Below are 17,270 nucleotides of genomic sequence, written 5' to 3'. Positions count from 1 at the left end.
GATATGCCGCTTAATTTCGGGCCCCTTAAACCCCTGGGTACGTGCCCGTTATTCTCTGAGGCATGCAAGGGTATAGGGTGTTCTTTATTTATACGCAGAGACCGCTTCCACTTTGTTTTCTTTCTTTTCAGGGCGACACTGACCTGCAGCATCGCCATGTGTGCAGCTGGTCTATTTTTCTGTTCCTCAGTAGCCACACCACCATTGCATTGTTTGTCTTGGTTTTACTGTAAAATGTCAATAAACAAGGAAAAAAAAAGAGAAAGGGCCTGTTTGTACTCACAAATAAATATTTCTTTATTACTGTTATTACACAAACAGCCTTGAGAACTTCATTTAGCGTGCCTGTCTTGTACCCCTGTTGACTGGATGCCTGAAAATAAAAGCAAAAAAGAAAAAATTAACATGACAATAATATTTTGAGCGTGGTTTCATCAGCTGTAGAAAGGAAAGAGAGAGAGAAAGAAGAGGAGAGTGAAATACAGAGGTTTGCAAAAGAAACAGCCAGCATGCAAAGCACAACACCCACCTTAAAATGCTGCTGGTGACGGCAATGAAGTCGGCACCAACCGATTGCCGGACGACGGATTCGCTGACGATGTGTCCGTTATCGTCCACAATCCCAACATTCACTTGGATATGGTAAGTGCGGTAACACCTCAGAGTGATCTGAAAGAGAAAGGAGGGCAGTTTCTGGTGTTGAGCTTTTAGTTTGGAGTGGGGAAGCGAAGGCCTTGGTCTAGGGAACAGGTTGCATGCTCATTTTTCGCTATACGTACGACACATATTTACAAACAAATTGACTCGCCGTCCCAGCCTTGCAAAAGTGTATGTCTAGTGAAGCTGTTGAAAACCACCACTGCAACTACTGAGGGGGTTATGCGACACTTTATTGCTTTAGAATAATGGAAATTGTGTCAGCACGCTGCCCTTATAGCGGTGCTGCAACAACACTGAAATCATTTGTTGGTCTGGTTCTTTTAAATGCAAAAGGTTAGGAACGTCGCTCCTCATGTCGCATGCTGTCATCTCTGTGGCAGCTTGCGCAGCAATAATCTTAATCGGGAAATGTATGCAGGGAGCGCTGCGTGCTTTTGCATTGTTGTACAATGCAATGTAAGCCCAGTTTACCGATAAAAATAAATAAATACACCTGAGCAGGACACCGTCCTACGCCATGACTTGACGTTAAGCTGGTGCAGGAACTTCAGCTGAAATTTAAGGGAGCACCACACTCTACAGGCAACGGGACTGCTCCTTTAGGCAGATCTAACCTTTAGACAAAAATCTAAGCGGCTCGAGATTCTAGAATTTCACATTGCGCTAAATATTTCTGTCAGGCCTTTTAAATGATATAGTCAACAGGCGTTCAAGTCCTACAAAAATCATTATTGAATGTATATATCGACGCTGCAAAATACAAGAAGAATGTGTACGTGGGAAGCCGAAGCATGTCGCGGAACCGTCGGCGAGCCCCGGCAACAATGCGCTCTGTTTCGCTGAGCTGACCGTTGACAACGAAAACAAGGAATCGATGGCTGCCAACTACTGATGACGTACCAGTTTGTAATAATTATGAGAGCGCTATTAGCGTTCTGATTCGGTGACGAAGGTTGCTCGTCCAGGAAGACTAAAAGGAATGCCGGTTTCATTCCCGGCATGCACTTTCTGAATGCTGCTTGAATGTACCGCGGAAGTCTACGGTCGCCTCCGCAGTGATTTCACGGAAATACGTGAATTCGTAATCAACAGCGATCTGGCTTCCAAAGTCTTTACAGCTTCTTATCCCTCTGTGATACGAATTTTATCACTGATGTGAAGAATTTATACTTCGTGCATTTATATTAGAAAAGAATGTGAAAGAAGTATGACTATAGTCAACTGCTTTCGGTAACATATCAAAGATTTATCACGAATTGCACGCAAATTAAGGCGCGGGAGGGAGAGTGTGTTCCTTGGAACTTTTCAATTTGGAGGCATAAACGATGAGAAATATGCCCACGGAATATTCGATGACCACTAAACTTGTGCAACTCCAGACAACTGCTATGCATTACACAGCATGCTCCATATAGGCGCAACACAGAGGCGACACATGGACATTTGCGAAATATTAGGGGGCGCCACGCTTATCTTAGGTCCTCAGTTGAGGAGATATGTAAATTATCTGACACTAAGAGTTCTAGGATTAGCGAATATTTCTTGTAAAGCGTTACGATATCTGCACGAATCATCGTGCAAGAGGTATAAAGTTGGCCGCCCGTCTTTAAAAGCAAATAAGTTTAAAGTGGTAATATATTCTCTCAAAACTTTACTTTCGCCGCATTAGATTGGTTTATATAACAGAAAACATTGTTGATGTTTCCCTTTCTGAATGTCGTGCCGGAGCCCCTGCAGTCAGTGACGCCAAAATTTTCAAAATATTTTTACACGTTTCGGCGGCTGCGGTTAACTAAAAGATGTTGAAACTCCTGAAGTTCATTTTTAGGCTGTTCTACAATATAATGTAGTCTACCTTTACCGATAAAATCTAGGCTCAAGGAGATGCCGTCAAACTTAATTTTGAAATTCAAATCTGGTTAGGAAAGTTCAATGCGTTGTCGACGCCGGTTTTACTCTTTGGCGTCTTTTCTGGTCCCCTCGCATGACACGGTTTTTCTTTTAAATTACGGAAAAGAAATTTTCTATTGCAGCTCAGATTTTTTATCTTTGTTGTGCCTTTAAAAGGAGCCCGAAATTATTTTTCTGCAAATCCGCAATCACTCGGTAGGGCCGGTCATCATTGCGGTCACAATGACGCAAATGCAAGTGTGCTGCGTAACGCGCCTAATATTAGGTTTTAAACATCTGCGTTGCAGCATATCGCAGTGGCATCGCTCCGCCCCTTTACATCCGTCTCTGCCCAGTCTACGTGGAATAAGTGAGCGATGTGACTCATACGAGAGATCGAGATCTGGCTGGCTTTCCACACGGGGTCAACGAGAGCGCTTGGAGCAATGCCGCCTACATTAGGGTATTTTCAATGGCACATGTATACACACTAATTTGTGAGCCTTCTAAAAGGAATGCACAAATGCAATATGTGTAGAGGTTTCTATAAAACAGTAGCGCGCTTCTACCTGGAAATGCACGAGGATCGATAGTCTGCTACAGCTTGCGAAGAAAGGAGTTGCGACACTCAATTCTAGCGGGAAAGCGTTCTGTACCACAGGCGGAACTCTTATCGGTTCCACGAAAATCGTATCGGAGCCCCTTCGTTCTACAGTTGTAAGCTTTTTCCGAGTCTCAAGATGAATGATACGTTGAAAGGGGTTGACAACTGACGGGAATGTGGTCCTGAGACGTTGCAAATGAAATTACCATGATTTCCAGCACGCTGTTCGCGATTTAACTAGGAATTACAATTTTAAATTGGCAAAGAAATCAAAAACCAGTAAGTGGCATATATTCTGGGGTCGCTTCGGCGGCGGTTAACACATGCACGAACGTCTGTATGTACAGATGGACCGTTTCGCGTCAACGCGCTGTGGAAAATGGTGCCCGCCGTAGCAGACGACGCTGTGGTCGCGTCGGGCGACGATGACGTCGAGATACCAGTGGTCGCCCCCGTCCTGTTCGCGAATGATGACCATAAGCGCACCGCGTAAACAAAGAAGTCGAGGAGGAATTTTAAGCAAGTCTTCCGGATTAGTATTCACTGAAAGGCATCGTCGCCCGCATACCATAGCCTTGGTCAAATTTCCAGGCGAGGTGTCTAGAGACCCCTTCAAGCCTTCCGAAAAAAAAAGTTCATCAAAGCGCGCTCTTCCGTCCTACGAATAAACTATACACCTTGGTAGGTGCAGCCTATTGCAGAACTTCGTGAAATGTCAGTGCGGCCAGAGATTGAAGTAGGCCTTCCTTCCAAGCAAAGAATTTCTATCCACACTTGCGTATTTCTCTTTCCGGCAGGACGCGCGGGCCAAATGTCGCTGGGTCAGCTTTGAACGATCGCACACAGCACTAGAACTGAATATTTACGGCACTAGAGCTAGGTAAAACCGAGGGCCTTGTGACCGGGGTGTTAGTGCAAAGCGTAGGCTTCTTCAAACTCGCTAAGTATTGTGCACCTTACGAACGGCGACCTAACTCGCAATCGCGACTAAAATGATGAAGCGGCGAACGAACTCTTACCGGAGGCGGGTTCGGGATCTTTTTCTTGTTGGAGAAGAGCTTGAGCTTGGAAAACGACAGCACCCGGCCGTACAACCAGGAACCGGGCCGCGGGGAATCCGGGTGGCAGTACTGACCAACTGCGAAAGTGCAAGGATACACTTTAGGGCTTATATTCACTTCGCCAAAAAATAGACAAACACAAAAATGTAAAGAAAAGGCCGACGATGGTAGCGTCTGGCTCACACTCACCGCATTGGCGCCCAGTAGAATCCGTGAAGGTAAGCCAGGCCGTGTACTGCCACTCATCCACCAAGTTTGTAATCCGAAATTCAGGCGCTGGCTTCATGAACCTGCATGCGAGGGACGAGGCAAGGTCATTTTTGAAGAACACCGTTGCCACGTGATGGGTACGCAAGCACGTGTCGAAACGAGCAGCTAAAACACGATGATTGCACGATGCCATAGTGAGAAAGACATGAACAGAAAGCAATATACGTGGTTCGCCGCATAGGTGCTTGTTCCTAGTATCTGAATTACGCACTGCCTGTAGGCACGAACGTGGGCGAATCAACCAGCTTGCTCTCAGCACTGCTGAATCGGTTTAAACTGCATGGATGCCTTCGCAAAATGAGAGTGATTATCGTTCGCATGATTACTTCCCACTGCTTTTTTTTCTCAGACCAGCATGTACACCACGATGTGGCATGTGAGGCATCTCGGCAGGGACGCTAATGCGTGCTCGGAACGCTCATGCCAACAACGGAAGCCAGCACGCTGCCCTGTGGAGTGCGATATTGCAACGCTTCTGAAAGCGAACCGTTTCGAGATCAGACCCTTGCACTATGGCGCGAAGCCACGTCAGCTGTAAAAAAACACTCGCCTGCCCAGTGTGTGTATCCGCAGTTCCATCCTACGCAGCAGGAACTCGTGCTGGTTGACGAGCGTCACATGGGGAAGCATGGCCGGCAGTCTCTCCAAGATCGCCCGCTGTGGGTCCGCTTTCTTCTTGGGAGGGAACTGGGGCCAAGCGCTCCAGTCGTGAAATTGGTCCGGGTGGTCACTAGGAAAGTCCGCCGGACGGACGAGGTTCGGCTGTATATAGATCTGTGGCTGGCTCCTAACGAACACGGCTGCGGCGCCGGAAGGTGGATGGCACGCTTTCGATGTCCTTTGACTGGGACGCTCCGGCCGGTGGCTCGCTCCTAACGAAGACGGCTGCGGCGCCGGAGGTGGATGGCACGCTTTCGATGTCCTTTGACCGGGACGCTCCGGCCGGTGGCTCGCTCCTAACGAAGACGGCTGCGGCGCCGGAGGTGGATGGCACGCTTTCGATGTCCTTTGACCGGGACGCTCCGGCCGGTGGCTCGCTCCTAACGAACACGGCTGCGGCGCCGGAGGTGGATGGCACGCTTTCGATGTCCTTTGACTGGGACGCTCCGGCCGGTGGCTCGCTCCTAACGAAGACGGCTGCGGCGCCGGAGGTGGATGGCACGCTTTCGATGTCCTTTGACTGGGACGCTCCGGCCGGTGGCTCGCTCCTAACGAAGACGGCTGCGGCGCCGAAGGTGGACGGCACGCTTTCGATGTCGTTCGACTGGGAGGCGCCGGTCGGCACTACGTCGCTGTCGCTGCTGGAGGAGCTGCTGCTACTACTGCTGCTGCTGCTATTGCAGCTGCAGCTGTCGTCGCTGCTGCTGCTGCTGCTGCTATCGTCGTTGAAGCTGGTGCTCGTCGACAGCTTGGAACGGTCTGCAATAAGCATCACGTAGCCGTAGAGTCTAGGGTCGAATCCAGCAGCAGCGGAGGTAGAAGCAAGGCCCGACGACGCCATACTCGATGCACAAGCGGAGTCTATCGCAGGGAGCGCGACTTCAGTGGATCTGTGACGGTCGAGTAGCTGCCGTTTGCTGTGCAGCGACTTGTCTTATGGCGTGCTCGAAAGTATTTAGCACGTGCCCACTCACGGGTTCGATTTCAATTGGAGCCCATGGGTGTATAGCTCAACCCACCACGGGTGATCGGCCACGATTGGTTGGCTCTGCAACATGGGCGTGTCCTCGTTCTACGATTTACTCCCCTCCCTCGGACCCGCCGTGGTTGCTCAGTGGCTATGGTGTTGGGCTGCTGAGCACGAGGTCGCGGGATCGTATCCCGGCCACGGCGGCCGCATTTCGATGGGGGCGAAAGGCGAAAACACCCGTGTGCTTAGATTTAGGTGCACGTTAAAGAACCCCAGGTGGTCAAAATTTCCGGAGTCCTCCACTACGGCGTGCCTCATAATCAGAAAGTGGTTTTGGCACGTAAAACCCCAAATAATAAAAAAAAAATCCCCTCCCTCGAACGCAGGAGACCGAAAAGCTTGTGTCGAATTTTTCCTTTGTTCTGACATACTGGACGAACATATACCCCTCTCCCCCCCTTTCTCCGTTTGGAGAAGCTGTGACCGCCTCGACACCACACTTCTAGGTCAATGTGCTGCTGTTTTGCAGGCTTAGTCGTGGTGGTTCAGAGAGCGTATATTCACGGAAAGAGTATGGAGGACAGAGAATAAAGGAGACGCGAGAAACGCTTCTGAACTATGCACCGTGTCCAATGTGCAAAATACCATCTCGAGCTCCCCGGGAGAGATGGTATACCACATTAGCGTTTGACAGCTGTAATTCACCGTGATCTCTCGCAAAAGCAGCGCCTGCCTTTTTACTAATGTGTAAGACCAGACGGAAGCTAGATTGACTGGAAGAGAGGATGGTGAGGGGAGGGAGAAAATGGGTAGAACCGACGAAGTCGCGCAACCAGTGAATAAACGAGGCCTCGCCACCATTCTTTTGCTGCTCCTAAACAATATAGCGGGTGATAAAATAAATAATAAAGTAAGTAATAAAATAACGAAAAAAAAGGGGCGAACAATAAAAGTGTACCCCCAGTCGTGGACAACAAGACGAGGTCAGAAGAACGAGTCTTCCGCGCTGGGGTTAGTCGCCCGCATCTTAAACATCTTTATCGTTGTGTTTAGTTCAACAAAAGCTGTTTTTACCAAAAGGACCATGAGGAAGTGGTTACTTCAACAACTTTCGTGGAAGTGCGGCCTACAGCATTTCGCCGCGGTGTCGATTTAAGCGAAACTTTCTGTGCTGTTTGATTCGGTTGACGATAATTATCGGTGATGTTGACGGCGAATGTTTAATTTCTTCAACGTTTAGTTCAATAAAAAAGTGGTGAGTTCATGTTACACGTTACCTCGCGTGCGCCACTGCTAACTGTTTGCGCATCACACAGAGCACACAGGGGGAGGGGTTTGATTCAAGGTTGTTGTGCGCCATACTTTATGACATTTGAGAGGGTTGAGCATATTCATTGCTCCACATTGCACATCGCATCCTGGCTGAAATATTAAGTTATCATTGAAATATGGCCTTGTACGTGCAAAAACTACAATCGGAATCGGAAGCACACCGTAGTGGCGGACTTCGGATTACGTTTGACACCGTAGTGTTCTTTAAAGTGTTCCTGAAGCTAAGTGCAGGAGAGTTCTTTTTGTTTTTAATTTAGTTTGCACCCATCGAAATGCGGCATCCGCGGTCGGGATCAGGTCCGCGACCTCAAACATTGTCATAGCCGCAAAGCTGAATGAATTCTGAGGTTTTATGAGTCAAAACCATGATTTGATTATGAAGCGTACACGCTTTACTGGGTGACGCCGGTTTAATTTTGACTTCCCGCAGGGGATCTTTGGCGTGCCCCCTATCCACGGGACACGGGCATTTTTGCATTTCGTCCACATCGAAATGCAACCTCCGCGACCGGGATTCAATCCCCGGGTCCGCAAAGGTACCGCGGTTGGCAAAGAAGTGTTGATATTATGTGTGACGGCTTCAGTAGCGTGGCCTAGGCCCTACGGTGCTCTTTGATGCGGCGATGCTTCGTCACATCCTCCCTAAGTCGTCCGCTCCACATATTTGCATTTGTTTATTTTTCACAAATAGCAGTAGCGTACCGTACGTTAATTTGAACTTAAGTTTATCCAGTTTCCCCGCAACCGGATGTCGAGTAGCAGCGTTTCCTCTCCTTACACGTCATATTTTCCCGATCCCCTCTCCACCCCTATCGTATGGGAACCGCGAGCGAAGAGCGGTCAAGGCTGTGATTAACGCGTTTCGCGACGGCATCATTTCTAACCATTATCCGTCCACCTCTGCAGCAATCTACCTTGCGTCCCTCTCAACTTTCACGATAGCAGAAAGCTAAGCGCCGCTATTCTTTCAATTCTTTTGCGGCGGGAATCACGGATAATTGCGGCTGTCAAGAGGCTAATGTGGCGACGCCGAGGGCATTGTGCACATTCGGTGAAGTGAAAAGGTACAAAGGAGTTTCTCGCGTCGCCTTTCCTCTCTGGCGCGCTCCTATCATGTATTAAAATGCTCTTAAACCCCCTTCCTCCCCCTCCCCTTCATGCCCTGACGCGGTGTACCGGACAGAAGCAGCAGCAGTAGAAGGAAAGTAGAAGGAAGGGGCAAAGAAAGCTTGTCTTTAAAGAAATAATGGCGACGCATCCATCTTTTGGAGATGCGTGGCGACGTTAATGCGATTAGAAATTTACGTTGAGGTGGGTGTGTAATTGGTGATATAGTGTGTTATATGTCATGCTGATTATCAGGAAGAGCTGCACGTAATAAGTGGCAGGTAAGCAGAGATCCATGTTATCGTGTAAGGAAAACGAGTGTTGAAAAATAATTTCGTCTCTGTGCACGGTTCTCGGGTAAAAAGGAAGTCATTGACTTCGAAGGGTCATCGTGTTTTGCTCGACACCAGAGGTCCTTACTAACACTGACTTACTTTTGTTGCCGCTGAGTCAAATAATAACCGATTATGTTGTTATTGTCTCCTCAATATCTCTACGTATGCTCAGAGGTTTCCGGCCGTGCGCCGTTTTTCCTTCGTTCTTTTTTTATTGACGTGATATACGATGGTTCGCGCACAAATGCCGCGTCCGCTACTGCTTGGGCCATGCATATGATACACACAGCATACAGTAGCAACACACAGCATATAACAAGATATGACAATGTTGCATTGTCACATGGAAGAAAAATAACAAGTCGAGGTTACAAAAACGTACTTAAAGCAATAACGCGAACAGCGGTGTAACACAACAAATAAACACTCAAGCAACGTTTCTAACTATGATAGTATCACATGTACACCTTGAAAATACAAAAAAATTATCTCAGAAACATTTCTTCCGGGCCTTAATAACGGCCAATTATTCCGCTGTCTTCCAGAAATGTGTTTAATGCTATTAAAGCGCTCATCTGCATAGCTCTTCTTGGTGATGCACCTAATATAATTTCTTGAATTTAGAGGACCATACTCTAAAGCCGGTAATGACGATTTAAGTCGGAGTCTTGGTGTGTCGTGGTGCGGGCATTCTAGAAGAACGTGATTCGTGTCTTCGTGTACAAAGCCACAATCACACTGAGGAATTTCAGATCGGACAGTTCTGTGTAACGAGTGTTTTGTGTAGGCTGCGCATTGCCGGTTATGCCATTTATAAGACTTCCTATGTTTCTATGTAACGCTAACGGAAAGTTGAATTCAATACGCGGATCAATATAAAACAGGGCGGAACTCTTGCAAAATTGGTCGAACCACGTCGCTTTGCATATTTTGAATACCGTTGCATTTAAGATCTGCGCTTGGTATGCTTTGCGCGCTGGATGGATATGTATGTATGTATGTATGTATGTATGTATGTATGTATGTATGTATGTATGTATGTATGTATGTATGTATGCATGCATGCATGCATGCATGCATGCATGTATGTATGTATGTATGTATGTATGTATGTATGTATGTATGTATGTATGTATGTATGTATGTATGTATGTATGCATGTATGTATGTATGTATGTATGTATGTATGTATGTATGTATGTATGTATGTATGTATGTATGTATGTATGTATGTATGTATGTATGTATGTATGTATGTATGTATGTATGTATGTATGTATGTATGTATATTTTGAGCGTCCCGTTCGGAACGGGGTGGTGGTTCGCGCCACCAATCTCTTGCTATTATACTGCCAAATGCCCTACCTAGGATAAACAATAAAAAAACACTATGAACTCGCACAACCAAATTTTCTGATCTCCTACTGCAAACTGTGATTTTATACATCTCCGTTTTTTCTCGTTTGCCAGCTTTTCTCCCGCCAATCCTCCAACCGCCTCTTGCTAATTCCTAATGCGGACATGTTTACTTTTCCACTGCTCTCGCTGAACCCAAGGGCTGCAAGCAGGCTAGTGGTGCCTAAATCTACCGCTGCGTAGACTTCTTCACATTCTAATAAACCTGATCTATAGTTTCCCTAGCTTTACCGCAGCAAACATGCTTCTTTCTTATATCTCGCTTTATAGATGCGTGTTCTAAGGCACCCCGATCTCGTTTCGAAAAGTAATGAGCTTCCCTTTCAGTTATCATAAATGGTTTCTTTCCGGACCTCATTTTTTTCCTGTTAAGTAATTACTCATGGCAGGTTTCTTTTCCATTGCCGCCACCCATGACAATTTTTCAGCCTGTCTGATTTTCCGCTTGACGTTGTTTGTGGCTGTGTTGCCCACCCTGCAGGCCGCATACTTGCTGGTAAGCTTCCTAGTTCTTTTCCTCCATTGTGCATCAATATTTTTTCCTGTACAGGTAGCTCAACACCCTCCCAGCCTTCTTCCCTATTCCTCAGTCGTTCTTCATACTCATTTTTAGTGCGAGCTTCCCTCACTTCAAAACTAGTCCAGACCATAGCACCCTGCACAGCTTCATTTGTAGTCTTTCCGTGAGCGCCCAATGCGAGGCGACCCACTGACCTTTGGTTCCCATCGAGTCCTGATTGTACCCCCGGATATAAAGCTAACAACCGCATTTCCAAAAGTAAGTCCTGGAGCCATTACACCTTTCCACGTACCTCGGAGGACCTCGTGCCTATAGTATCCCCATATCGCACTCTGTGCTTCATTATGGCTGCCTTTGTCTTCCCCTTCGGGATTGTTGATTTTTCCTGTGTTTCCATATATCTGTTGCCTTCGTTCGTCCATATACCAAGGTACTTATATTCTGTTACCCGAGGTATTTTCTGGCTCTGTAGCGTCACTGTCTGTTCAATGTTTTCATTGAATACCATAACACCTTATTTTCTAACACTACATTTCAAACCTAAATTGTTGCCTTCCTGTCCACAGATATTATTAGCCAGACACTGCAAATCATTTGCTTGTTAGCTAGCTACAGAATGTCGTCCGCGTAAAATATACCTGAAAGCTGCTGCTCTATTACTGTATCCGCCTGTTTGTATGAGAGATTAAAGCCGATATTACTTCCTTCTAGCGCCCTTTCCATCCTCACCATGTTCATCATAAACAGCAGTGGGGATAAAGGGCACCCCTGCCTCAGTCCCTTGTTGATATAAACTTTCTCCTCGCTCCTCATCCCTTCCCATTTACGCAAACGGATATTTTCCAGGTAAATCTCTCAAAAGCTGTAGACAATCGTCATCTAAGCCTTCCCCTTCCATAATATCCCACAAATTATTGCGGTCTACGTTGTCATAGGCTCCTGTAATGTCTGAAAAGGCCACATAAAACGGTGTGCTTTCTACTTTTGATATTTCAATACACTGAGTAAGAACAAATGAGTTGTCATCTAAACTCCTATCTATTCTGAAGCCATTCTGAAGTTCTCCAAAATCCCATTATTCTCGGTCCATGCTTGCAGCATTAATTTGATTCCCCGCATTGCTAGCCTGCATATTACCGATGTAATGGTCAACGGTCTATACGAGTGAATTCTATCTTTCTCGACCTTACCTTTATAAATTAATTTCATTCTACTTTGTTGCCAACTGTCTGGTATATTCGTCTATCTTTTAAAGTTTTTTTCCACTGCTTTCACCGGAGATTCCTTGCCTTTAGGTACTAGTTCATTAATCAGCCTAACGGGAACCTCGTCTAGCCCTGTGGCTGTGCGTTTAGGAATTTTCTCTTCGGCTTTCTTCCACATGAAATTTGTCAGCACCAGCAGCTTTCCCACCTGGGTCTCTTTCATGCTCTTTGTTTTTCTTCAAGTGCAACCTCGTCATTGCAATGGAAAGACTCGGCTGTTAATTTTCGGATATAATTTATTGCCGCTTCTCCTTCCAGTCTGCTTCCATCTTCGTCTAGGATATGTTGTTGTATTGTTGTTGATTTGCTGTTAAATAATTTTATATGGTTCAAAAATATTCTTGGTTCGGTCTGCTTTTTCTCACTTATTTCTGACAACCAACGTTCAGTTTCACCTCTTCTCTTAATTTTCCTTCCACCAGTATTTGAACCAAGACTTTTTCGCCCGATGTATTTCCCATTTACTGGTGACTTAAGCCTGCGACAACTGCGCCTTCTTTGCCCGCCTGTGTTCTCGGGATGCTTTCTGTCGTTCGGCGATCGCTTCTTGTATCTCCCTGCTCCGCCAGCTTTTTGGTTTCTTTTTTCCTTTCCAACAAACATGTTGTTTCTCTTTCCGTATTTCTGTCGTTATTACACTTATAAGCGCACTATATTCCCACTCTTTATTTATCCATTTGCCATGTTTTTCTTCGACTGTAGTGAGTATATTTGTTATTTGTTCAGCGTTCAAATTAGGACTGCCCATTTTGCACTCCTTTCTCTCTTTCCCAAATACATATCCCCTTTTCAAAATGATGCGTTTATGGTCCCTTCCTATGCTGCTAAACGCTTCCTCATCGATGACAATTTGTCGCAACTTATCATGAATTCCTTCTGTCATGAGACAATATCAATGGTTGATTGGCGGTTTCCCACTTCCCACGTGATCAGGCCTTCACACTTAGGCCCTGTATTCACGATAACGAGGTTAAGTTGCTCACAACGGTCTAGAAGCGACTTCTCGTTGCTGTCGATGTAGCCATCTAAATCCTGTATGTGGGAATTCATGTCACCTAATAGGATGATTTCAGCACCACTACCGAAACCCCTAATATCAGCGCTTATGCATTCCACTTACTCTTTATTCTTCTTTGTGCAATTCCAGTTCACAAATACGTAACAACAGGCCAAATTTTTATCTCCCTCCTGGTGCCTGATATAACTAAAGATGCTCTTGACATTTTGAATTTACTCTTTTCCATTTGGCTCCCTGATGGATGAGCATTCCGACTCCCCCTGCATTTCTTTCCGACTTAGTTCTGCTGCGCCCTTCCCAAACATAATTCTCAATCACCAGCGGCGATTCCGAGTCTCTAAGGTGTGTTTCTGTAACCAAATACACCTCTATTTGCTGTTTATTTAACTGGTCCTCAATCTCTGCCCACTTTTCCTTTCTTCTGTTTCTGTAGCGTATTGCATGGTGAGCTCTCTTTCTTGTTTTACATCTTTTTCTGTTATCGGCGGCGATGCTCTCTTGAAGTTCCCCTATGGGACCTTCTTCATTACTACCTACTCTGGCCTCCTGAGCGCCTGTGGGCCCCGTAAATAAGCGACAGCGCTACCACCAAGTCCCCAGCCCACTTCTTGTGTCAGCCTGTAATGGAAGTGGATCCCGTGTCGTTTAAAACTACCACACCTTCTTACTTCCCTCTTTACTTCGACAACCTCGTAGCCTTTCTCTCGGCTCATTCGCCATATTGCCCCATTACTCAATTATTTATTTATTTTACTTACTTATTTCATAATACTGTGAGCCTTTCTCAGGCTCTGACAGGTGTGGAATGAACAATAGGTAGTACAACAGGTTTGGTGTTCCGGAACATGAATGAAAAGACACATAGTTTACAAAAATAATCGAATCAAAAGTGTGCAGAGCTATAGAATCACACAAACCACGATTAATAATCAAGAAAAGTATGGCTACAACAGATTTACAAAAGGGATTGCTCTTCAAAGAAAGATTCAACATTCGCAACAAAATAATCAAGTCACACATAATTCACAATATGGTGGGGCAGGTTATTCCATACTTCTATGGATCGAGGAAAAAATTTAAATTTGAATAAGTCACATCTAGCAGCAAATGTTCGTATGCACATGTCATGGTTGATTCTTTTGGGCGGTGGTGAGGTGGCTTTAAGTACGCATCTTTAGTTATGCTGATGCAATCATGATATAACAGGAAAAGGAATTTCATACATGTGGTTAGTCGTCGGCATTCTAACGTCGAGGTGCTAGCTCTTTTACGGAGAAATGTCAAGCTATCGTAGCGGGACATTACCTAATGTGCTGTATTGTGTATAACGCGGAAAGGAGGGTGTTATTCGGGTCCCTCAAGAACACAGGACTTCCTCACAGCTCTCTTCAGGACATTGTTTTCGCGCGCGGCAACCGATTGTGTAGGAAGGAGGTCTCTCTCTCTGTTAAATTACCTACAGGACACGGATTTAGCATTCCACATGGTGAACTGAGGAGTGACCATTTGTAATTGGGAGGTCTGTGTCTGATTATGTGATTTATTTATTTTAAGTGTCGCTACGGTGGAGCAATTGCCGGCAGCAACTGCAAGGCTAATCCCACCAGTAGCCTACAATAACTCAACTTAACTCAACTCAACTAACGGGAATAAACAAAACGGAGTGCTTGGCTTTGAATTCGTTCAAGTTTCGTCTTCAAATAATACTGATGGGTGTTCCAAACTATGGCGCTGTACTCAAGAATGAGTCTTACTAGAGTCTTATAGGCCTTTAGTTTACATGCGAGGGTGCAGCTGACAATTTTCGTCGCATGAATCCAAACTGTCAGTACGCTTTTGAACATACGTTATATATGTGGGATTCCCAACTCAATTTTTCAGTAAATGTTATCCCCAAGTATTTTACTTCATTATTGCGCGTTACAGCAAATCCTGATAAAAGATGGTTCCTTGTTATGGTTAAAGACGACGTTTTGCTTACATTAATTTTAATATCCTAAGATTTACACCAGGAATCAATGTTAGTCAGCATTAAGTGCAAATTATTTTGGCCATCTTGTGAACGACCCGCAGAGTACACCACGCAGTCGTCTGCAAATAATCTCAGTACAACATTTGGAGTGACACAGGAAAAAATGTCATTTATATAGATAAAAAAAGTGTAGTTGTTTATACTCATCCCTGTGGAACACCAGAGCAAACGTCTAGGTCATTGGATTTGGCATCTTTTATTTCGACGTATTGAGCATGACCTGAGAGGTAAGCTGCAATCCAGGAAACTACGTTTGAATTACTACCAATAATATTACGCTTCTCAATAATTTACAATGTGGGACAGAATCAAAGGCCCCTGCAAACAACTGGGACCACTTTTGCGCAAAGCCAGTCGGCGGGTACGGATGCTGTTTCTATGGATAAGGAGAACATTTTTTTGAAGAAGAGGAGACAGTTGTTGCGCGTATCGCTTTAAGAAAGCATTGGGTAAACCGTCGGGCTCAGCGATTTCTTTTCATCGAGCTGTAGCAGTAAGTTAAGAATGCCGCATTCTGCTATGGCAAGGTCAGGCATGCGGGAATGGTATTCCGGTTGATTGAATTCTGAGGCAGGAGCACGGGTGAACACAGATATGAAATAGTGATTAAAGGCGTTCGCGATACAGGCAGTTTGCGTAATCTATAACGGCTCCGTCTATTTCCATTTAGTCAATCGAAGCCCCCGGTTTTGCCAGGTAATGCCAGAACTTTCTTGGCTCGTGTGTCATAAAATTGGTCGGCGTATTTGTGAAGAAATAGCTTCTTGCTGAAGAAATTTCTGCTCTGACTATTCGTTGTAACCTTCTTTTGAGGTGGATATTGCTGCGTGTAACCCAAGGTGTCTTCCTCTTTACTCGCTTTTTTATTTATGGGATCAATTTTTCTTCACAATACGCAATACTTTTCGTTTCAGCTTCAACCATAGGTCATTCGCGTATTCAAATCCCGACTGTAAAAGACAATCTAGCGTTATTTCAATTTAATCAATAACACTGACATCATCGGCCCTGCTGTAATATTTGACAGACAAACGAGATTTACTGGTGATTTGGTTGGGACCGAAACTGAAGTTATCAAAAGTAAGTAAAAGCATTTTATGGTCTGACATTCCATTTTTGATACTGATATCAGGGTTTAGTGTCTTGGAAACGAAAGCGAGATCAAGAATGGAGCTTGCTTGCCCTTGTATACGCTTTGGCTCCCTAACAAGCTGGGTTAAAGAAAAGCTAAACATAAGATTGAGAAGCATTTCACAACTACTGTGCTCGTCTCTACAAATTCTCAGAGTTCCCCTATCAATCCCCGTTAAGTATAAGTATCCGACTAAGATACGCTTAGTACGCTCGTTTCGCGGGACAAAATACATGCGCGTTCGAGTTGCTCTATTCCTCAACGCGTAAAAGTGCGTTTTGTTAAAAAGTCGACAACAGTGAATTCTCACTGCGAGCTTGATGGCGCAAATCTCAAAACTGGTGCCATTCCTGAAATGTATTCCAAATGGGTACGCCTTGCTACAATCCGCAAATTGCAACTATATGCCGTTAAGTTATTAATACGCTAACTCGTGATTTTTTAATTAGCTGAATATGTGTTTCGCTTTCAGCAGCACCTATGTCCGCCTCTCTGAGTAATCCAGCTCAAGGACTACGACGAAGTCAACTGCTACAGGCGTTTAAAAAAATGCGGAAAAGCTAAATATGATCATCCCGCACTTATTGAGTAGCTTTAGTGAACCTGAATTAAGACGGCAAGCTGGGCGAGTTGGTGATTGAACATGTTCCTATGCGTGGGCACCTGTCTTGTTTCGAAAGTATACCATCTATATTGCCAACGCCACTTTTGGGAGCGTAAGCATCAATAAAGGGTATTGTACGTCCGATTTGCAAAACTCATTTTTCGGAAGGATTTAGAGATAGCTTTCTATTCATTTATGGGTGCGAATTTTGTCCCTTTTCATTATGTTTCAAGGCAATGGGTGACTTTTCATGCTCGGACTGCGGGAAAAAAACAAGAGAGAGCTGTTTCTGAAGTTCTCCGAACTGGAAGCGGTGATTCGCGAACCTCTGTAGTAGAAATGCAGCTACAAGTCGCGCGCCGAACTCCTAGGCGTATGCGAAGACCTCTCACGC

At 45.3% G+C, this 17,270-nt stretch overlaps 1 protein-coding gene across 1 annotated transcript; it reads right to left on the bottom strand.

The window, feature by feature from the left end:
- Positions 1-336: 336 nt before the first annotated feature.
- LOC142578307 (uncharacterized) lies at positions 337-5,298 on the bottom strand. Its single transcript, XM_075687706.1, has 5 exons — positions 5,036-5,298; positions 4,405-4,505; positions 4,174-4,292; positions 530-669; positions 337-373 (listed from the first exon to the last, which is right to left on the bottom strand). The coding sequence occupies exons 1-5, from the start codon at positions 5,113-5,115 to the stop codon at positions 337-339; spliced, it is 477 nt and encodes a 158-aa protein (XP_075543821.1). The 5' UTR covers positions 5,116-5,298.
- Positions 5,299-17,270: the final 11,972 nt, after the last annotated feature.

Source organism: Dermacentor variabilis, chromosome 4 (genome assembly GCF_050947875.1).
Source record: "Dermacentor variabilis isolate Ectoservices chromosome 4, ASM5094787v1, whole genome shotgun sequence".
NCBI classification, from domain to species: Eukaryota; Metazoa; Arthropoda; class Arachnida; order Ixodida; family Ixodidae; genus Dermacentor; species Dermacentor variabilis.
This window is presented reverse-complemented; position numbering and strand designations above follow the sequence as displayed.